This window comes from Rhinoraja longicauda, chromosome 19 (genome assembly GCF_053455715.1).
Source record: "Rhinoraja longicauda isolate Sanriku21f chromosome 19, sRhiLon1.1, whole genome shotgun sequence".
Taxonomy (NCBI): Eukaryota; Metazoa; Chordata; class Chondrichthyes; order Rajiformes; family Arhynchobatidae; genus Rhinoraja; species Rhinoraja longicauda.
The window spans coordinates 10,091,760-10,115,627 of NC_135971.1; the positions used below are offsets into that span (position 1 = coordinate 10,091,760).

At 46.9% G+C, this 23,868-nt stretch overlaps 2 protein-coding genes across 4 annotated transcripts in view; one reads left to right on the forward strand and one right to left on the reverse strand.

Moving 5' to 3' along the window:
- LOC144603086 (carnitine O-acetyltransferase-like) overlaps nucleotides 1-19,960 on the reverse strand; it is a 58,247-nt gene extending 38,287 nt beyond the window's left edge. For 2 of the 3 annotated variants that reach the window (XM_078416220.1, XM_078416219.1), the window contains exon 1: nucleotides 3,876-4,036. In XM_078416220.1, coding sequence (XP_078272346.1) covers nucleotides 3,876-3,905 — 30 coding nt within the window. In that variant the 5' untranslated portion in view covers nucleotides 3,906-4,036. Of the gene's footprint in view, nucleotides 1-3,875; nucleotides 4,037-19,853 lie in introns of those variants that run through there. The other variant, XM_078416222.1, reaches the window with a different exon arrangement.
- LOC144602817 (lysosomal thioesterase PPT2-A-like) overlaps nucleotides 19,640-23,868 on the forward strand; it is a 9,298-nt gene continuing 5,069 nt past the window's right edge. The window contains exons 1-2 of the mRNA XM_078415939.1: nucleotides 19,640-19,974; nucleotides 20,119-20,132. Coding sequence (XP_078272065.1) covers nucleotides 19,846-19,974; nucleotides 20,119-20,132 — 143 coding nt within the window. The 5' untranslated portion in view covers nucleotides 19,640-19,845. The remainder of the gene's footprint in view (nucleotides 19,975-20,118; nucleotides 20,133-23,868) is intronic.

The following is a 23,868-nucleotide window of genomic DNA, read 5'->3' on the forward strand; positions in this document are numbered from 1 at the left end:
AGTCTGAAGAAGGGCGCAGCGGTAGAGTTGCTGCCTTACAGCGGTAGAGTTGCTGCCTTACAGCGAATGCAGCGCCAGACAGGTTCGATCCCGACTACGCGCGCCGTCTGTACGGAGTTTGTACGTTCTCCCCGTGACCTGCGTGGGTTTTCTCCGAGATCTTCGGTTTCCTCCCACACTCCAAAGACGTGCAGGTCTGTAGGTTAATTGGCTGGGCAAATGTAAAAATTGTCCCTAGTGGGTGTGGGATGGTGTTAGTGTGCGGGGATCGCTGGGCGGCGCGGACCCGGTGGGCCGAAGGGCCTGTTTCTGCGCTGTATCTCTAAATCTAAAAGGGTCTCGACCCGAAACGTCACCCATTCCTTCTCTCCAGAGATGCTGCCTGACCCGCTGAGTTACTCCAGCATTTTGTGTCTACCTTCAACACCAAGCTGAAGTTGGAAATGTGGAATAAAAACTAAGTGTGGAGCGAGCAACATTTGTACCGCAACTACGTAGTTAATTGTTCTACCTCTTAACCATCGCTAAACTCCAAGCTAAACTCTTGATTATATGTGTAAGAAGGAACTGCAGATGCCGGTTTAGACCAAAAGTAGACACAAAAAGCTGGAGTAACCCAGCAGGACAGGCAGCAACTCTGGAGAGATCGTTTCTAGTCAAGAAATGTCACCCGTTCTTATAGAAAACATAGAAACAGGAAAATAGGTGCAGTAGTAGGCCATTCAGCCCTTCGAGCCAGCACCACCATTCAATGTGATCATGGCTGATCATCCAAAATCAGTACCTGGTTCCTGCTTTTTCCCCATACCCCTTGATTCCTTTAGCCAAAGAGCTAAATCTAACTCTCTTGAAAACATCCAGTGAATTGGCCTCCACTGCCTTCGGTGGCTTATAATATACCTCTTTGACCTTGGTTATTAACCTAAAATATTAGGAGAAAAATCTATAGGGAGTGTATCCAGCATTTTGGAAGTGTACCCAGCAGTGCTGGCTCGAAGGGCCGAATGGCCTACTCCTGCACCTATTGTCCATTTTTATTTTGTTCCATTTTTATCCCAGTTCTGCTGTGTTAATTTTAGCATGGGCCTAGATTTTATTTTGTTGACGTGTCGAATACCTTCCTGAATTTTTGCCCACCATCCCCAATAAGTCTTAAGGCATACCGACCGGGAGGACGTGGCTGATCTGGCACTCTGGTGTCAGGACAACAGCCTCCACTTGAATGTCTCAAAAACTAAGGAGCTGATTGTGGACTGCAGGAGGAGGCCATTCGGCCCTTGGAGCCAGCACAGCCATTCAATGTGATCATGGCTGATCATTCTGAATCAGTACCCCGTTCCTGCCTTCTCCCCATACCCCCTGACTCCGCTGTCCTTAAGAGCTCTATCTAGCTCTCTCTTGAATGCATTCAGAGAATTGGCATCCACTGCCTTCTGAGGCAGAGAATTCCACAGATTTACAACTCCCTGACTGAATTTTTTTTTCCTCATCTCCATTCTAAATGGCCTACCCCTTATTCTTAAACTGTGGCCCCTGGTTCTGGACTCCCCCAACATTGGGAACATGTTTCCTGCCTCTAACATGTCCAACCCCTTAATAATCTTATATGTTTCGATAAGATCCCCTCTCATCCTTCTAAATTCCAGTGTATACAAGCCTAGTTGCTCCAGTCTTTCAACATACGACAGTCCCGCCATTCCGGGAATTAACCTAGTAAACCTATGCTGCATGCCCTCAATAGCAAGAATATCCTTCCTCAAATTTGGAGACCAAAACTGCACACAGTACTCCAGGTGTGGTCTCACTAGGGCCCTGTACAACTGCAGAAGGACCTCTTTGCTCCTATACTCAACTCCGATCATGGCAGATCAGTACCCCGTTCCTGCTTTTTCCCCATACCCCTTGATTCCTTTAGCCAAAGAGCTAAATCTAACTCTCTTGAAAACATCCAGTGAATTGGCCTCCACTGCCTTCGGTAGCTTATTATATACCTCTTTGACCAAATATATTAACCTAAATTATTAGGAGAAAAATCTACAGGGAGTGTATCCAGCATTTTGGAAGTGTACCCAGCAGTGCTGGCTCGAAGGGCCGAATGGCCTACTCCTGCACCTATTGTCCATTTTTATTTTGTTTCATTTTTATCCCAGTTCTGCTGTGTTAATTTTAGCATGGGCCTAGATTTTATTTTGTTGACGAGTCGAATACCCTCCTGAATTTTTACCCACCTGCTCCAATAAGTCTTAAGGCCTTGTTTCCTGCCTCTAACGTGTCCAACCCCTTCATAATCTTATACGTTTCGATAAGATCCCCTCTCATCCTTCTAAATTCCAGAGAAACGCTGTGAAATCCAATTTCAAATCTTCCTCGCTTAATTTTGCCGTGCGTGGGTCAAAGTGTGCACTTCTCAAAGTCAAATTGTTCATTTCGCAAAGGACAAGAAACAAAAACAAATGCAATTGAGACCAGGTGGTACTCCAACCTGGTCAAGTCAAGTCTATTTGTCACATACACATACAAGATGTGCAGTGATGGAGGCCAATTCTCTGAATGCATTCAAGAGAGAGCTAGATAGAGCTCTTAAGGATAGCGGAGTCAGGGGGTATGGCAGGAACGGGGTACTGATTGAGAATGATCAGCCATGATCACATTGAGTGTCGGTGCTGGCTCAAAGGGCTGAAAGGCCTCCTCCTGCACCTATTGTCTATTCTCTCCAGAGATGCTGCCTGTCCCGCTGAGTTACTCCAGCATTTTATGTCTATCCTCGGTTTAAACCAAGGATTTCTCGGTCTCGACCCGAAACGTCACCCATTCCTTCTCTCCCGAGATGCTGCCTGACCCGCTGAGTTACTCCAGCATTTTGTGAATAAATACCTTCGATTTGTACCAACATCAGAAGTTATTTTCTGACACTATTGTCTATTGAAACGAAAGGTCACCCACGCAATCCAGCAATAGAGCAATAAAAATAAACAATTTCACACTCAATCACAACCAACACAAACAACAACAAAAAAAGAAACATCCATCACAGTGCACTAAACGTTTTTTTTTGTTGCAGTAATGTTTAATTCGGTGTAAAATGGAAATGTGAGGCGGTCGCATTTTGCTTTCAAGTCGCTTTAAACCCGCAGCTCGGTGACATTCAATTGCACACGTGTGCAATGTCCGTCCAACCCCAAAACAACAAAGTTGCAATTTAAAAAAAAGTTTTGTACACAAGGCCTGAACCACACCAGAGATCTCAACTGCATTTATTTTTGAGAAATAAATTTTGAGAAATAAATTTTGAGAAATAAATTTACTTTGTGAAATCAAAGACATTGACTTTTTTTTGAGAATGCCCACTTTGACCCAACAATCAAATTGAGGGAGGAACAAGAAATGAATTTGGATCCCACCCACAGCGTTTCTCGTTTGCTGTTTTAACTTCTGGCGTCGACACACACACACACACACAGTTTTTCCTAGTCAGATGTGCAGCACTTTGGTCAACGTGGGTTGTTTTTAAATGTGCTATACAAATAAATTGACTTGACTTGACTTGACACACACACAGTCTGAAGAAATAAGGGTCTCGACCCCAAAACGCCTTTCTCTCCAGAGATGCTGCCTGTCCCGCTGAGTTACTCCAGCATTTCGATTTAAACCAGCAGGCTGCAGTTCTTTTCCTGTGCAGTGTGTTTGTTTTGACTTTGCAACATGTAACAAAATAAATAAATAAATGAAACTCCCCGCCCCAGCGTTAAAGGAGGCGACAGAGAAGGCTGGCTACAATGAGCAACATGTTATACCTTCCTCCCCTTGAACACACACACACAAGTAAGTCCTTGCAACAAATGTAACCAGCTTATGGAACTTAGAGTGAAACTCACCAAGAGGCGCATAGACGCCGTGGGCATCATGACCGTCCTTTACTGGGAACGCATTTATTTCATTCCGACACTTAAACAGATATATATATATATATTTTTTTTAAAGGACCAGTAGTTTAGTTGTAGCTTTCAGCTCCCAGAAGGTGCTGGAGTCGGATGTTAAGGGAATGCCAGGAGTTTAGAGTTCACCAGAAATTGGTGTCTGCTTCCTGTGTGCGTGTGTTTACAACGGAGAAGGACGTGCGGGACTGTCAGTACGTGATGGAGGCGTCAGGGACACGAAAATAGCACTGATTAGTGACAGACGCACACAATCCCACTCCAACCCTATCGCCTGTTTCTGGGCGAGAAGCTCTCCCATTAAACAAACACACACACAAACAAATCAAACACACACACACACACACACACACACAAACACACACACAAACACACACACAAACACACACACAAACACACACACAAACACACACACAAACAAACACACACACACACACACACACAAACACACACACACACACACACACACACACACACAAACAAATCAAACACACACACACACACACACACACACACACACAAACACACACACACACACAAACACACACACACACACACACACACACACACACACAAACACACACACAAACACACACACACACACACACAAACAAACACACACACACACACACACACAAACACACACACACACACACACACACACACAAACAAAGACACACACACAAACACACACACACACACAAACACACACACACACAAACACACACACAAACACACACACACACACACACAAACACACACACACACAAACAAACACACACACAAACACACACACACAAACACACACACAAACACACACACACAAACACACACACAAACACACACACACACACACACAAACACACACACACACACACACACACACAAACACACACACAAACAAACAAACACACACACAAACAAACACACACACACAAACACACACACACAAACAAACATACACACACACACACAAACACACACACACACACACACACACACACAAACACACACACACACACACAAACACACACACACACAAACAAACACACACATACACACACAAACACACACACAAACAAAGACACACACACAAACACACACACACACACAAACACACACACACACAAACACACACACACAAACACACACACACACACACAAACAAACACACACAAACAAACACACACACAAACACACACACAAACACACACACAAACACACACACAAACACACACACACACAAACACACACACACACACACACACAAACACACACACACACACACACACAAACACACACACACACACACACACACACACACAAACACACACACAAACACACACACACACACACACACACACACACACAAACATACACACAAACACACACACACACAAACACATACATCACAAACAAACAAACACACACACACAAACACACACACAAACACACACACACACAAACAAACACACACACACAAACACACACACAAACACACACACACACAAACAAACACACACAAACAAACACACACACAAACAAACACACAAACTGTTAACGTTAAAATGTCTGAGGAAAGACATTCTAGCCTTAGAGGGAGTACAGAGAAGGTTCACCAGATTGATCCCAGGGATGGCAGGACTTTCATATGAAGAAAGACTGGATAGACTGGGCTTGTACTCGCTGGAATTTAGAAGACTGAGGGGGGATCTTATAGAAACATATAAAATTCTTAAGGGGTTGGAGAGGCTAGATGCGGGAAGATTGTTCCCGATGTTGGGGAAGTCCAGAACCAGGGATCACAGCTTAAGGATAAGGGGGAAGTCTTTTAGGACCGAGATGAGAAAACATTTCTTCACACAGAGAGTGGTGAGTCTGTGGAATTCTCTGCCACAGAAGGTAGTTGAGGCCAGTTCATTGGCTATATTTAAGAGGGAGTTAGATGTGGCCCTTGTGGCTAAAGGGATCAGGGGGTACGGAGAGAAGGCAGGTACGGGATACTGAGCTGGATGATCAGCCATGATCATATTGAATGGCGGTGCAGGCTCGAAGGGCCGAATGGCCTACTCTTGCACCTATTTTCTATGTTTCTATGTTTCTATGTCACCGAGTCTCGACCCGAAACATCCCTCCCCCCCACCCCACCCTGTTCCTTCTCTCCAGAAATGCTGCCTGACCCGCCGAGTTATTTTTTGGGTCTATCTTCGGTTTTAAACCAACATCTGCAGTTCCTTCTTTAAAATAAAAAGGTCAATATCAGGGCGTGGTGGAGTCCACTATTCCTGTTGCTCGTTGAGATCAGATTATTTTTAATCTCATGTTTCAAGGAGCTTTAAATACACCCCCCTTCGGTTGCAATGTCCCGCGAAGTCCTCTAACATCAAAGGTTAACAAACAGCATTTGCAAGGTCAGACAAGAGACTGCTTCAACGAGGCACCGGTTGCAGGGAAATCTGGTACACGTTGTTTACAATAAGATGTCCCCCTCCCAAAACAACCTTTAAAGACCACTAATTCTGACCGCAAAATTAGGTTTAAAAGCTTTGACATATATAGGGTGCAGGAAGGAACAGCTGATGCTGGTTTAAACTGAATTTTCAGACGCTAAAAAAAAGCTGGAGTAACTCAGACTTCAGTTCAGCATTCAACACAATCGTCCCCAGCAGACTGGCTGAGAAGCTGCTGGAACTGGAGCTTAGCACCCCTCTGTGTGCCTGGGTCCTGGACTTTCTCACCGCCAGGCCCCAAGTGGTCAGGATGGGGGAACACACATCTAGCTCCCTCACTCTGAACATAGGATCCCCCCAGGGTTGCGTCCTTAGCCCCCTACTGTACTCCCTGTACACACATGACTGTGGGGCCAGGTTCAGCTCAAACTCCATCATCAAGTTTGCTGATGACACTGTGGTGGTGGGCCGGATCTCCGACAATGATGAGAAGGCCTACCGGGAGGAGGTGGCTGATCTGGCACTCTGGTGTCAGGACAATAGCCTCCTCTTGAATGTCACAAAAACTAAGCAGCTGATTGTAGGCTTTAGAAGGGCTCAACATCCGAGGACGTACACGCCACTGGAGATAGATGGGTCTACTGTGGATAGGGTGAGCAGCTTTAACTACCTGGGAGTCCACATCACAGAGGATCTGACATGGACAACACACATTGCTGCACTGGTGAGTAAGGCAAAGCAGCGCCTTTACCACCTCAGACAGTTGAGGAGATTCAGAGTCTCTATGGGGATCCTTCAGTGCTTCTACTCTGGGGCTGTAGAAAGCATCTTGTCCGGCAACATCACAATCTGGTTTGGGAACAGCTCTGCCCAGGACAGGAAGGCTCTGCGGAGAGTAGTGCATTCGGCTGAACGCACCATGGGAACTACACTCGCCCCCCTGCAGGACCTATACATCAGGAGGTGCAGATCCAGAGCCAGCAACATTATGGGGGACCCCTACCACCCCAGCAACGGACTGTTCCAGCTGCTATGGTCAGGCAAACGCCTCCGCTGTCACGCTGTGAAAACAGAGAGGATGAGACGGAGTTTCTTCCCACAGGCCATCAGGACTGTTAACTATTATAACTCCAGGGACTACATTTTGTCTTCTCTATGTTAACTTTAATTTATATGCTGTAACTGTAATTCTTTTTTTGAACAATCCGCAGGCATTGCCACTTTCATTTCGCTGCACATCGTGTATGTGTGTGTGACAAATAAACTTGACCTGACTTGACTTGGAGAGAAGAAATGTCCGGTACGAGGAAAGATTGGAAAGACTGAGCTTGTATACGCTGAAGTTTAGAAGGATGAGAGGGGATCTTACAGAGACGTATAAAATTATAAATGGACTGGACAAGCTAGATGCAGAAAAAATGTTCCCAATTTTGGGGAGGGGGGGGGGAGGGGTGGGGGGTGGGGAGGGGGGGGGGTCCAGAACCAGGGGCTACACACAGTCTAAGAATAAAGGGGAGGCCATTTTAAAACTGAGGTGACAAGAAACTTTTTCACCCAGAGTTGTGAATTTGTGGAATTCCTTTTCACGGAAGGCAGTGGAGGCCAATTCACTGCATGAATTGCTGGCAGACTGGTGCTCTGATAACAACCTGTCCCTAAATACCACCAAGACCAAGGAGCTGATCATCAACTTCCGTAGGTCACACAACGGGGAATACGCCCCGATCTTTATCAACGGGGACAGTGTGGAAAGAGTGTCCAGCTTCAAGTTTCTGGGCACTCACATTTCGGAGGACCTAACATGGTCCAATAACACTGCTGCGCTGGTCAAGAAGGCACAGCAACGACTGTTCTACCTGAGAACACTGAAGAAGTCTGGTCTACCCCAACAGCTGCTGATGACCTTCTACTGCTGCACCATAGAGAGCATCCTACATGGTATCCCTGTGTGGTATCTCAGCTGCACGGAGGCAGAGAGGAAAGCTCTTCAGCGGGTAGTCCATAGAGCTCAGAGGGCCATCGGAACACAGCTACCAGCCTTGGAGGGCATCTACAACACACGATGCCTCAGAAAAGCCACCAGCATCCACAAAGACTCTTCACACCCCTGCAACAGTCTGTTCGAACTTCTACCATCGGGCAGACGATACAAGGCCTTCTACGCCCGTACCTCCAGACTCAGAAACAGCTTCATCCCCAGGACCATAGCTGCTATGAACCGGTCCTGCTGAGCCGGATGGTCACATCGCACAGTGAACCGGCACAGATCTACTTGCATTTTATTCTGTTTTAAAACTGTCCTAATTTGTTTCATTGGGTTGTTGTTGTTTAAATTAATACTGACTAGCTAATTAAATTATTGTATCGTATGGGAGGCGCATTCCCAATCTCGTTGTACCCCTGTACAATGACAATAAAGATATATTGTATTGCATTGTATTGAATTTAAAAGAGAGTCAAATAGAGCTCTCGGGGCTAACGGAATCAAGGGATATAGGGAGAAGGCAGGCACGGTTTACTGATTGTAGATGATCAGCCATGATCACAATGAATGGTGTTGCTGGCTCGAAGGGTCAAATGCGCTGAGCGAAGGTGTTCCGTGAAACGATCGCCCAGTCTGCGTTTGGTCTCGCCGATGATGGTTAATACACTGACAGGCGCAAGGGGCTGGAATAACTCAGCAGATCAGGGGCATCTCTGCAGAACGTGGATAGGTGACGTTTCGGGTCGATGTTCTCCAGAGATGCTGCCTGACATGCTGAATTACCCCGGCACTTTGTGTTCCTCGTATCTCCGCAGAGACACAGCTGACGAACAGTGAGGGCAGTGAAGGTTGCAGAATGGGGAGGTCAGATCCACCAGGCAGAGTTTTGAAACAATTGATGTTCCCTCAGTCAGATGAAAAGTAGTTACAAATTTAAGATTTTTTTTTCAGACGTGTGTGGAAGAATGAAATTCACCTCCTCTTCAATATGACATTACAACCTATTCCAAACTTTCATGATTGGCGATAAATAGCTTCAGTCGTCACTGGAGTGTCATCTCGGAAGGCAGAAACAAATACCTACCCATGCTGGGTAATGCATAAGAGGACACAGAGTGCTGGAGTAACTCAGCGGGTCGGGCAGCATCTGTGGAGAACATGGATAGGTGAAGTTTCACAGAGTGCTGGAGTAACTCAGCGGGTCAGGCAGCATCTGTGGAGAACGTGGATAGGTGACGTTTCACAGAGTGCTGGAGAAACTCAGCAGGTCAGGCACCATCTCTGGAGAACATGCATAGGCGACGTTTGACAGAGTGCTGGAGTAACTCAGCGGGTCAGGCAGCATCTGTGGAGAAAGTGGATAGGTGACGTTTCCCAGAGTGCTGTGTTAAAGTTTGATTCTACTCGACAGGCAACAATACCATAAAGTGGTAAAACATTAAAGTCTTTATTACACCAGTGGGAATGGAAGAGCTACAACTAGGTTTTTTTTAATATCAAAAAATACTTTATTCAAGTAATAAATATTTACAAAACATCTTCTTTTCAAAAACCCCATCTGACATTTCTGGAGGTTAAACATTCAATGCGGATATTCATTTCCAAATTAACACAGAATCCCTTATTTGGAGGGGCGTCTCTCTCCACCACACCCTGCCCCCCATGTCCAGCAGCGGAAGTACCCTAGACTGTGGTCCTCCCCCACAGGGCCTTGGCGTTGGCTGCACCAAGCTTCAGTGCATCTCTCAGCACGTACTCCTGCAGTCTGCAGCGGGCCTAGCCAGCAACATTCCCCGACGGACAGCTCGCTCTGCTGGGAGGTCAACAAGGATCGGGCAGACCAAAGAGCGTCTTTCACCAAGTTGATGACCTTCCAGCAGCACTCGATGTCGCTCTCCGAATGCGTCCCTGGGAACAGTCCGGAGATCACAGAGTCCTCTGTGACGGAGCTGCTCGGCATAATTGGCCTCCACTGCTCGCAACTGGAGGACTGTGTGCAGTTTTGGTCTCCAAATTTGAGGAAGGATATTCTTGCTATTGAGGGCGTGCAGCGTAGGTTTACTAGGTTAATTCCCGGAATGGCGGGACTGTCGTATGTTGAAAGACTGGAGCGACTAGGCTTGTATACACTGGAATTTAGAAGGATGAGAGGAGATCTTATAGAAACATATAAAATTCTTAAGGGGTTGGAGAGGCTAGATGCGGGAAGATTGTTCCCGATGTTGGGGAAGTCCAGAACCAGGGGTCACAGCTTAAGGATAAGGGGGAAGTCTTTTAGGACTGAGATGAGAAAACATTTCTTCACACAGAGAGTGGTGAGTCTGTGGAATTCTCTGCCACAGAAGGTAGTTGAGGCCAGTTCATTGGCTATATTTAAGAGGGAGTTAGATGTGGCCCTTGTGGCTAAAGGGATCAGGGGGTATGGAGAGAAGGCAGGTACAGGTTACTGAGCTGGATGATCAGCCATGATCATATTGAATGGCGGTGCAGGCTCGAAGGGCCGAATGGGCCTACTCCTGCACCTATTTTCTATGTTTCCATGTGACGGAGCTGCTCGGAATGAACCGTGACAGGGACCCCTGCAAACCTCTCCAGACTCTCCCTTGGCAAATCCACACTCTGTGAAGAGGTGGGCCACCGTCTCCTCTCCATAGCAGCCGTCCCGGAGGGCAGCGTGCGCTGGTAGTGAGGTTCTGGCGGTGCAGGAAAGATCTGACTGGGAGGGCTCCCCTCACCGCCAGCCAAGCCAGGTCTTGGTGCTTGTTGGTGAGCTCTGGCGATGAGGCATTTTGCCAGACAAGCTGGGCAGTCTTGCACGCAGGCAGTCACTCGAGGGCCAACACTCACTCACAGAGTGTTTCAGCAGCATTTTTATACACCAAACACAATAGGTTTTTAGAAGTGACTAGCGAAGAGGGCCCGTTGGGCCCATTCCCACACCCCCCATTCTCTCCTCCCCCAACCCCAATCTTACTCTCCCCACACCCCCCCTTTCCCCACGACCTCCCCTTTTCCCAGTACCCCTATCTCCCCCACCACCAAGCCCCCTCCGGACGACCCCTGTTGTCCCCCTCCCCAGTCCCCATTCTCAGACCCCGCCACCATTCTCTCTCCCCCAGACACACTCTTACTCTCCCCCACCCCCCTTTCCCCAGCACACCCCTTTCCCCTACTCTCTCTTGCCCCAGCACCAACAGGTCGGGGGGGGGGGAGCGCATCAGTGAAAGGACAGGGGGGGGGGGGGAGCGCATCAGTGAAAGGTCCGGGGGGGGGGGGGATAGCGAGGAGAGGATCTCCCGGGTGTGGGAGAGAGGAGCAAGGGGAGAGAGGAGCACAGACGCACAGCAGCGCCACGCTGAAAGCCTTCAATAAATCAGTAGGAGGGGGGTGCATGGGCATTTTGACGTCACACGCTGAAGGCCATGGAAAAAAACGTCTGGAATTTTTTTTTTTACTAAAACCTCTGTAACTTTAAAAACTATAAGTGGATAAGTCTCCAGGTCCTGATAGGATATTCCCTAGGACATTGAGGGAAGTTAGTGCAGAAATAGCAGGGGCTATGACGGAAATATTTCAAACGTCATTAGAAACAGGGATGGTGCCGGAAGATTGGCGCATTGCGCATGTTGTGCCTTTGTTTAAAAAAGGTTCTAAAAGTAAACCTAGCAATTATAGACCTATTAGTTTGACGTCTGTGGTGGGAAAATTAATGGAAAAGATACTTAGGGACAATATATATAATTATTTGGATAATCAAGGCCTGATTAGAAACAGTCAACATGGATTTGTGCCTGGAAGGTCATGTTTGACTAATCTTCTTGAATTTTTTGAAGAGGTTACCAGGGAAATTGATAAGGGCAAGGCTGTGGATGTTGTCTATATGGACTTCAGTAAGGCATTTGACAAGGTTCCACATGGAAGGTTGATTAAGAAGGTTAAATCGTTGGGTATTAATAGTGAGGTTGCAAGATGGATTCAACAATGGCTGAATGGGAGATACCAGAGGGTAATGGTTGACAATTGTATGTCAGGTTGGAGGCCAGTGTCTAGTGGAGTGCCCCAAGGATCTGTGTTGGGTCCACTGTTGTTTGTCATTTACATTAATGATCTGGATGATGGTGTGGCAAATTGGATTAGTAAATATGCAGATGATACTAAGATAGGTGGAGTAGTTGATAGTGAGGTAGATTTTCAAAGTCTACAGAGAGACTTGGGCCTTTTGGAAGGGTGGGCTGAAAGATGGCAGATGGAGTTTAATGCTGATAAGTGTGAGGTGCTGCATTTTGGTAGGACAAATCAAAATAGGACGTACAGGGTAAATGGTAGGGAATTGAGGAATGCAGTGGAACAGAGTGATCTGGGAATAACTGTGCATTGTTCCCTGAAGGTGGAATCTCATGTGGATAGGGTGGTGAAGAAGGCGTTTGGTATGCTTGCCTTTATAAATCAGAGCATCGAGTATAGAAGTTGGGATGTAATGTTGAAATTGTACAGGGCATTGGTGAGGCCGAATCTGGAGTATGGTGTGCAGTTTTGGTCGCCAAATTATAGGAAGGATGTCGATAAAATGGAGAGGGTACAGAGGAGATTTACTAGAATGTTGCCTGGGTTTCAGCACTTAGGCTACAGAGAGAGGTTGAATAGGTTGGGTCTTTATTCTTTGGAGCGTAGAAGGTTGAGGGGGGACTTGATAGAGGTTTTAAAATTTTTGAGAGGGACGGACAGAGTTGACGTGGGTAGGCTTTTCCCTTTGAGAGTGGGGAAGATTCCAACAAGGGGACATAGCTTCAGAATTGAGGGACAAAGGTTTAGGGGTAACGTGAGGGGAAACTTCTTTACTCAGAGGGTTGTGGCTGTATGGAATGGGCTTCCAGTGGAAGTGGTGGAGGCTGGCTCGATTTTATTATTTAAGAGTAAATTGGATAGGTATATGGATAGGAGGGGATTGGAGGGTTATGGTCTGAGTGCAGGTAGATGAGACTAGGTCAGGGAGAATGGTCGGCGTGGACTGGTAGGGCCGGACAGGCCTGTTTCCATGCTGTAGTTGTTATATGTTATACGATCGTGGCGCTACAGTTCACCGTTTTTGCCGAAAATCAGCCGAAAAAATGAGAGAATTTTTTTGGGACTTTTAAACCTCTGTAACTTAAAAACTATACGACCGAATTAAATAAAAATATCATTTTCGGCAAGCGTCCAGCGGTGTGATTAAGGCGGTGCAAAGATTGTGGCGCTACGCCTCACCGTTTTGCAGGAATCAGCCGAAATCACTGTTACAAATATACATACAAGTCAGAGTTTTAGTAAGATAAGAAGATAACGGAATCAGACGCCTCACACAGGTGGTCTTGCAAGAGGATAGGAATTCAATGAATCATCACCCACTATCACTGCCCATTGTCCGAGGTCATTAATTCAGGTGTGCTCTTCCTTTGTATCGGTCTCCTGTCCTTTGTAAGATTACAACACCCCTTTTGTAATCTCAAGCCGGCATCTACACAGAGATGGACTTGCAGGCGTCTGACAATAGACAATAGACAATAGGTGCAGGAGTAGGCCATTCAGCCCTTCGAGCCAGCACCGCCATTCAATGCGATCATGGCTGATCACTCTCAATCAGTACCCCGTTCCTGCCTTCTCCCCATACCCCCTCACTCCGCTATCCTTAAGAGCTCTATCCAGCTCTCTCTTGAAAGCATCCAACGAACTGGCCTCCACTGCCTTCTGAGGCAGAGAATTCCACACCTTCACCACTCTCTGACTGAAAAAGTTCTTCCTAATTCTAATTCAGTGACAGTTCATCTTCATGTAGCATTAAGAAAATAACTGCAGATGCTGGTACAAATCGCAGGTATTTATTCACAAAATGCTGGAGTAACTCAGCGGGTCAGGCAGCGTCTCAGGAGAGAAGGAATGGGCGACGTTTCAGGTCGAGACCCTTCTTCAGACTGTAGCATTTGGTCACATACACCGTAACCCTTCAATCCCCTTTTCTCCTTTACACTAGAGTAACTCAGCGGGTCGGGCAGCATCTGTGGAGATCGTGGATAGGTGACGTTTCACAGAGTGCTGGAGTAACTCAGCGGGTCAGGCAGCATCTGTGGAGAACGTGGATAGGTGATGTTTCACAGAGTGCTGGAGTAACTCGGTGGGTCAGGCAGCATCTGTGGAGAACGTGGTAGGTGACATTTCACAGAGTGCGGGAGTAACTCGGTGGGTCAGGCAGCATCTCTGGAGAATGTTCTCCACAGATGCTGCCAGACCCGCTGAGTTACTCCAGCACGCTGTGGCCTTATCTCAAGAGGATTGATTTGTTGGAAGTCTTTCCTTCCTTATTTTTTTGTTCCAGTTCTTCTTTTGCAGCTTGCCCTTCCTGCTGTCAGTTTGGGGTTTGTGGTCAAGGCTACGAAACCTTTCTCAATTGTCTGTCAGCATGAGAGGGAATTTCCACCATGCAATGAGCAGGTTTAGGAACAGCTTCATCCCTGAAGCCATTAGGCTATTAAACACGACAACCTCCAAATAAACTCTGAAATACATAGATTATTATTGTCATTATTGCACTATTGTTAGAAAATAACTGCAGGTGCTGGTACAAATCGAAGGTATTTATTCACAAAATGCTGGAGTAACTTAGCGGGTCAGGCAGCATCTCAGGAGAGAAGGAATGGGTGACGTTTCGGGTCGAGACCCTTCTTCAGACTGAGGGAACGAGGATTCTTCAGATTGTTTGTTTTTATATGTATGTATGTGTGTGTGTGTGTGTGTGTGTGTGTGTGTGTGTGTGTGTGTGTGTGTGTGTGTGTGTGTATACTGTATATGTGTGCATATATATATAAGTGTGTGCATGTAAATATATATGTGCAGGTAAATATATATATATATTTATTTACCCTTCTTCAGACTGGTCTCGACCCGAAACGTCACCCATTCCTTCTCTCCAGTGATGCTGCCTGACCCGCTGAGTTACTCCAGCATTTTGTGTCTACCTTCGATTTGAACCAGCACCTGCAGTTATTTTCCTGCACAACTTGTACACTTGTAACATTGTACTAATGTGATCGGTGTGGACTCGGTGGGCCGAAGGGCTTATTTCCAAGCTGTATCTTTCAATCGATCAAACAAGTGATAAATGCTAAAAGTGTTGGCAATCTGAAATTCCAGAACCAGGGGCCACGCAGTTTAAGAATAAGGGGTAGGCCATTTAGAACGGAGATGAGGAAAAAACTTTTTCAGTCAGAGAGTTGTGAATCTGTGGAATTCTCTGCCTCAGAAGGCAGTGGAGGCCAATTCTCTGAATGCATTCAAGAGAGAGCTAGATAGAGCTCTTAAGGATAGCGGAGTCAGGGGGTATGAGGAGTGGGCAGGAACGGGGTACTGATTGAGAATGATCAGCCATGATCACATTGAATGGCGGTGCTGGCTCGAAGGGCCGAATTGCACCTCCTGCACCTATTGTCTATTGAAATAAATCAGGGGAATCAGGAATCGGCCAGGCACGATCACGAGGCAAAGCAGAATAAACATTTCAAGTTGATGTGCTTTCATCAGATTAGGTGTCTCATCACACACAAAGGACAGATTTCACAAACTAATCAAGTCGTGTTAAGTAAATGGATATGATATACTAACTCCAGCTTTTCCCCTCCCCCTCCCTTCTTCCCCCAACTGCCTCCTCCCCTCCCCTCCCTCCCTTCTCCCCCCACTCCCCTCCCTCCCTTCTCCCCCCACTCCCCTCCTCCCCTCTCCCCCCTTCCTCCCCCTCCCGCCTCCCGCCCTCCCCCCCTCCCCCTCCCCCTCTTCCTCCCCCTCCCTCCCCCCTCCCCCCAACCTCCCCCCTCCAATGTTACTGTTAACTAGGTTAATTCCCGGAATGGCAGGACTGTCGTATGTTTAAAGACTGGGCTTGTATAGACTGGAATTTAGAAGGATGAGAGGGGATCTTATCGAAACATATAAGATTATTAAGGGGTTGGACACGTTAGAGGCAGGAAACCTGTTCCCAATGTTTGGGGAGTCACAGTTTAAGAGTAGGCCATTTAGAACGGAGATGAGGAAAAACGTTTTCACTCAGAGAGCTGTAAATCTTTGGAGGCCAATTCTCTGAATGCATTCAAGGGAGAGCTAGATAGAACTCTTAAGGATAGCGGAGTCAGGGGATACGGGGAGAAGGCAGGAACGGGGTACTGATTGAGAATGATCCGCCATGATCATATCGAATGGTGGTGCTGGCTAGAAGGGCCGAATAGCCTACTCCTGCACCTATTGTCTATTGTCTATTACTGGACTAGTGATTGGAGCGCTGGAGGTTGAGAGGAGATTTATCTCAGGTGCACAAGTTCGAGGCACGTTCAACGACTAGAAAATGGATTTAAAATTACAGCAGGGAAAACTAGACATGGGGGCATAAGAAAAATCTTCTTTGTCAGATATTGGTTCTCCTCAAATTTGGAGAACAAAACTGCACCGAGCACGATGGAAATTAGTGGTGAAATTATGTTCCCAATGTTGGGGGGAGTCCAGAACCAGGGGCCACAGTTTAAGAATAAGGGGTAGGCCATTTAGAACGGAGATGAGGAAAAACTTTTTCACTCAGACTGTTGTGAATCTGTGGAATTTACTGCCTCAGAAGGCAGTGGAGGCCAATTCACTGGATGCTTTCAAGAGAGAATGCTTTCATGCTAACAATATGATTCTGCATGGGTTAGCTCCTTCTGCCATGGATGGTTTCATCAGCTTTGAATCCACTGCAATCAGAGCTACCAGAGGTGAAAGTGAAGGGGACTGCACCATAGACAATAGGTGCAGGAGGAGGCCATTCAGCCATTCGAGCCAGCACCACAATTCAATGTGACCATGGCTGATCATTCTCAATCAGTACCCCGTTCCTGCCTTCTCCCCATACCCCCTGACTCCGCTATCCTTAAGAGCTCTATCTCGCTCTCTCTTGAATGCATTCAGAGAATTGGCCTCCACTGCCTTCTGGGGCAGAGAATTCCACAGATTCACAACTCACAATTAACACAAATGTGCTCTACAAATAAAATTGACTTGACTAGACTGTTATGTTTGTGTGCCATTGTATGTTCGTTCTTAGTACCTGAACTGATGTTCAGCACTTTGGTCAACGTGGGTTGTTTTTAAATGTGCTATACAAATAAAATTGACTTGGCTTGACTCAACTGTTATGTTTGTGTGCCATTGTATAAGAAAATAACTGCAGATGCTGGTACAAATCGAAGGTATTTATTCACAAAATGCTGGAGTAACTCAGCAGGTCAGGCAGCATCTCAGGAGAGAATGAATGGGTGACGTTTCGGGTCGAGACCCTTCTTCAGTCTGACCTGCTGAGTTACTCCAGCATTGTGTGCCATTGTGTGTTCGTTCTTAGTAACTGGACTGATATTCAGCACTTTGGTCAACGTGAGTTGTTTTTAAATGTGCTATACAAATAAAATTGACTTGACATGACTGTTATGTTTGTGTGCCATTGTAGCGACCATAGGGATTGGTCCTGAGAGTCGAACCCTCGGATTGGCCAGCAAGGTCAGGTGGTGGTTTTGGCGCCCAAAACCAGTCAGTGGGAAGAGAACTTCGAAATTTCGAACAGTTTGATTTAATGGTTGTCTGTAATTTCGTTTGTTATACTTTGTAATCGAATATTGCTGCTGCAATAAACTTCTTTAACAAAGAACAAGCCTCCAGACTCGCCATACCATTGTATATTTCGTTCTTAATACCTGAACTGATGTACGGCACTTTTGTCAACCTGGGTTGTTTTTAAATGTGCTATACAAATAAAATTGACTCGATTTGACTTGAGAGAAAAAAAAATTGGGGGGTGGGTGGGGAAGAACCAGGAAGTGGTGGTGCGGTTGCTAATAAAATTGACTTGACTGTTATCATATCATATCATATATATACAGCCGGAAACAGGCCTTTTTTTCGGCCCTCCAAGTCCGTGCCGCCCAGTGATCCCCGTACATTAACACTATCCTACACCCACTAGGGACAATTTTTTACATCTACCCAGCCAATTAACCTACATACCTGTACGTCTTTGGAGTGTTTGTGTGCCATTGTATGTTCGTTCTTAGTACCTGAACTGATGTTCAGCACTTTGGTCAACATGGGTTGTTTTTAAATGTGCTATACAAATAAAATTGACTTGACTTGACTTGACTGTTATGTTTGTGTGCCATTGTATAAGAAAATAACTGCAGATGCTGGTACAAATCGAAGGTGTTTATTCACAAAATGCTGGAGTAACTCAGCAGTTCAGGCAGCATCTCAGGAGAGAATGAATGGGTGACGTTTCGGGTCGAGACCTTTCTTCAGTCTGACCTGCTGAGTTACTCCAGCATTGTGTGCCATTGTATGTTCGTTCTTAGTAACTGAACTGATGTACAGCACTTTGGGCAACGTGGGTTTGTTGTTAAATGTGCTATACAAATAAAATTGACTTGATTTGACTTGAGAGAGAAAAAAATTGGGGGGTGGGGGGGAAGAACCAGGAAGTGGTGGTGCGGTTGCTAATAAAATTGACTTGACTGTTATGTTTGTGTGCCATTGTATGTTCGTTCTTAGTACCTGGACTGATGTTCAGCACTTTGGTCAACGTGGGTTGTTTTTAAATGTGCTATACAAATAAAATGGACTTGACTGTTATGTTTGTGTGCCATTGTATGTTCGTTCTTAGTACCTGGACTGATGTTCAGCACTTTGGTCAACGTGGGTTGATTTTAAATAGGCAATCGGTGCAGGAGGAGGCAATTCGGCCCTCCGAGCCAGCACCGCCATTCAATGTGATCATGGCTGATCATTCTCAATCAGTACCCTGTTCCTGCCTTCTCCCCATACCCCCTGAATCCGCTATCCTTAAGAGCTCTATCTAGCTGTCTCTTGAATGCATTCAGAGAATTGGCCTCCACTGCCTTCTGAGGCAGAGAATTCCACAGATTCACAACTCACAATTAACACAAATGTGCTACACAAATAAAATTGACTTGGCTTTTATGTTTGTGTGCCATTGTATGTTCGTTTCTTAGTACCTGGACTGATGTTCAGCACTTTGGTCAACGTGGGTTGTTTTTAAATGTGCTGTACAAATAAAATTGACTTGACTTGAGAGAGAAAAAAATTGGGGAGGGAGGGAAGGGAAGAACCAGGAAGTGGTGGTGCGGTTGCCAGGGACGCTGCGGCGGTTGTTGGGGAAGCAGGATGTGATGAGTCCATTGGAAGTGGTGCGCGGCTGCGCGGATCAGTTGCAGCCCGGGGGGGGAGGGAAAGGGCGATGGAGGCGAGTTCGCGGCCGCTGACCGCCTGAACTGACCCGGGGGCGGGAGGGCAATCACTGCACCACCAGTGGCCAAGCTCAGTCGAGCAGCAGCAGCAACAGCAACAGCAACAGCAGCAACCATTGCACAACCAGGCATCGCACAACCAACCATTGCAATCTCCGACAAGCGAGGCAGACATGTTCACCTGGTCTCTGCTGGCGGCCGTCTTGCTGGGAGCTTCGCAATGCTACAGGCCGGTGATCGTGGTGCACGGCTTGTTCGACAGCCCCGGCGACATGCTGATCCTGAAGGATTTCATCAACCAGGTAGGTTTGCAAAAATGATGGCAGGCGACAACGCGGACCCGGGCAGAATTGCTGGAGCGACTCCCACCCGAGTCAACTCTGACCCGAGTCAACTTCCTTGCCCTCCACGTCTGAGCTCATCCCGTGTGCTCACGTGGAATCAAGGAACTGCAGATGCTGTAAACATAGAAAGATAGAAAATAGGTGCAGGAGTAGACCATTCGGCCCTTCGAGCCTGCACGCACCGCCATTCAATATGATCTTGGCTGATCATCCAACTCAGTATCCTGTACCTGCCTTCTCTCCATACCCCCTGATCCTTTTAGCCACAACGGTCACATCTAACTCCCTCTTAAATATAGCCAATGAACTAGCCTCAACTACCTTCTGTGGCAGAGAATTCCACAGATTCACCACTCTCTGTGTGAAAAAAAAAACGTTCTCATCTCGGTCCTAAAAGACTTCCCCCTTATCCTTAAACTGTGACCCCTTGTTCTGGACTTCCCCAACATCGGGAACAATCTTCCTGCATCTAGCCTGTCCAACCCCTTAAGAATTTTGTAAGTTTCTATAAGATCCCCCCTCAATCTTCTAAATTCCAGCGAGTACATGATGGGATGGGATGGGGGTTGGGGGAAGACACACAGCAAAAGTGCTGGAGGAACTCAGCATTTGTGGAGAACGTGGATAGACCTGTGTAGGAAGGAACTGCAGATGCTGTGTACAGGAGGGGTGGGGGGAAGACAGAGCAAAAGTGCTGGAGTAACTCTCAGCGGGACGGGCAGCATCTCTGGAGAACGTGGATAAATCTGTGTAGGAAGGAACTGCAGATGCTGGTTCAAACCGAAGGTATGTTGAAAGACTGGAGCGACTAGGCTTGTATACACTGGAATTTAGAAGGATGAGAGGGGATCTTATCGAAACGTATAGGATTATTAAGGGGTTGGACACGTTAGAGGCAGGAAACATGTTCCCAATGTTGGGGGAGTCCAGAACCAGGGGCCACAGTTTAAGAATAAGGGGTAGGCCATTTAGAACGGAGATGAGGAAAAACTTTTTCAGTCAGAGAGTTGTAAATCTGTGGAATTCTCTGCCTCAGCGGGACGGGCAGCATCTGTGGAGAATCTCCCCATGCCCCCTGACTCTGCTATCATTAAGAGCTCTATCTACCTTCGACAATAGACAATAGGTGCAGGAGGAGGCCATTCGGCCCTTCGAGCCAGCACCGACATTCAATGTGATCATGGCTGATCATTCTCAATCAGTACCCCGTTCCTGCCTTCTCCCCATACCCCCTGACTCCGCTATCCTTAAGCGCTATCTCGCTCTCTCTTGAATGCATTCAGATAATTGGCCTCCACTTCCTTCTGAGGCAGAGAATTCCACAGATTTCCAACTCTGACTGCAAAAGTTTTTCCTCATCTCCGTTCTAAATGGCCTACCCCTTATTCTTAAACGGGGGCCCCTTGTTCTGGACTCCCCAACATCGGGAACATGTTTCCTGCCTCTAACGTGTCCAACCCCTTAATAATCTTATATGTTTCAATAAGATCCCCTCTCATCCTTCTAAATTCCAGTGTATACAAGCCTAGTCGCTCCAGTCTTTCAACATACGACAGTCCCGCCATTCCGGGAATTAACCTAGTAAACCTACGCTGCATGCCCTCAATAGCAAGAATATCCTTCCTCAAATTTGGAGACCAAAACTGCACACAGTACTCCAGGTGCGGTCTCACTAGGGCCCTGTACAACTGCAGAAGGACCTCTTTGCTCCTATCCTCAACTCCTCTTGTTATGAAGGCCAACATTCCATTGGCTTTCTTCACTGCCTGCTTTACCTGCATGCTTCCTTTCAGTGACCGATGCACTAGGACACACAGATCTCGTTGTACGTCCCCTTTTCCTAACTTGACACAATTCGGACAATAATCTGTCTTCTTATTCTTACCACCAAAGTGGATAACCTCATACTTATCCACATTAAACTGCATCTGCCATGCATCCGCCCACTCGCAAGATGGACAATTTTACATTTACAGCAAGCCAATTAACTGACAAACCCGCACGTCTTTGGAGTGTGGGAGGATACTCCAAAGTTTCAAAGTATTCACTGGAATTTAGAAGGATGAGACGGGAACTTACAGAAACATATATATTTATAAACGGACTGGACAAGCTCAATGCAGGAAAAATGTTCTCAATGTTGGGGGAGTTCAGAACAAAGGGCCACAGTCTAAGAATAAAAGGGAGGCCATTTAAAACTGAAAGGTATTTATTTCACAAAATGCTGGATTAACTCAGCGGGACTGGCAGCATCTCAGGAGAGAAGGAATGGGTGATGTTTTGGGTCGAGACCCTTCAGTCTGAAGAAGGGTCTCGACCCGAAACATCACCCATTCCGTCTCTCCTGAGGTGCTGCCTGACCCGGTGAGTTACTCCAGCATTTTGTGAAATAAATACCTTCGATTTGTACCAGCATCTGCAGTTATTTTCTTACACCAGTTGAAACTGAGATGAGGAAAAACTTTTTCACCCAGAGAGTTGTGAATTTGTGGAATTCTCTGGCACAGAGGGCAGTGGAGGCCAATTCACTGGATGAACTTAAACGAGAGTAAGATAGAGCTCTAGGGGGCTAGTGGAATCAAGGGATACGGGGAGAAGGCAGGCACGGGTTACTGATTGTGGATGATCAGCCATGATCACAAAATAGTATAAGAAAATAACTGCAGATGCGGGTACAAATCGAAGGAATTTATTCACAAAATGCTGGAGTAACTCAGCAGGTCAGGCAGCATCTCAGGAGAGAAGGAATGCGTGATGTTTCGGGTCGAGACCCTTCTTCAGACTGATGTCAGGGGGGTGGGACAAAGGAAGGATATAGGTGGAGACAGGAAGATAGAGGGAGATCTGGGAAGGAGGAGGGGAAGAGAGGGACAGAGGAACTATCTCAAGTTGGAGAAGTCAATGTTCATACCACAGGGCTGCAAGATGCCCAGGTGAAATATGAGGTGCTGTTCCTCCAATTTGCGGTGGGCCTCACTATGGCACTGGATGAGGCCCATGACAGAAAGGTCAGACTGGGAATGGGAGGGGGAGTTGAAGTGCTCAGCCACCGGGAGACCAGTTTGGCCAACGTGGACCGAGCGCAGGTGTTCAGCGAAGCAATCGCCGAGCCTGCGCTTGACAATAGACAATAGGTGCAGGAGTAGGCCATTCAGCCCTTCGAGCCAGCACCGCCATTCAATGCGATCATGGCTGATCACTCTCAATCAGTACCCCGTTCCTGCCTTCTCCCCATACCCCCTCACTCCGCTATCCTAAAGAGCTCTATCCAGCTCTCTCTTGAAAGCATCCAACGAACTGGCCCCCACTGCCTTCTGAGGCAGAGAATTCCACACCTTCACCACTCTCTGACTGAAAAAGTTCTTCCTCATCTCCGTTCGAAAACATTGGTTTCGCCGATGTAAACAAGTTGACATCTAGAGCAGCGGATGCAATAGATGAGGTTGGAGGAGGTGCAGGTGAACCTCTGTCTCACCTGCAAAGACTGTTTGGGTCCTTGGATGGAGTTGAGGGGGGAGGTAAAGGGACAGGTGTTGCATCTCGTGCGGTTGCAGGGGAAAGTGCCCGGGGATGGGGTGGTTTGGGTGGGAATGGACGAGTGGACCAGGGAGTTACGGAGGGAACGGTCTCTGCGGAACGCAGAGAGGGGAGGGGATGGGAAGATATGGCCAGTGGTGGGGACCCGTTGTAGGTGACGCCATGATCACGATGAATGGTGGTGCTGGCTCAAAGGGCCAAATGGCCTCCTCCTGCATCTATTGTCTATGTTTCTATGAAACCGAAGATCTCGGGAAAACCCCACGCAGGTCACGGGGAGAACGTACAAACTCCGTGCAGACGGCGCCCGTGGTC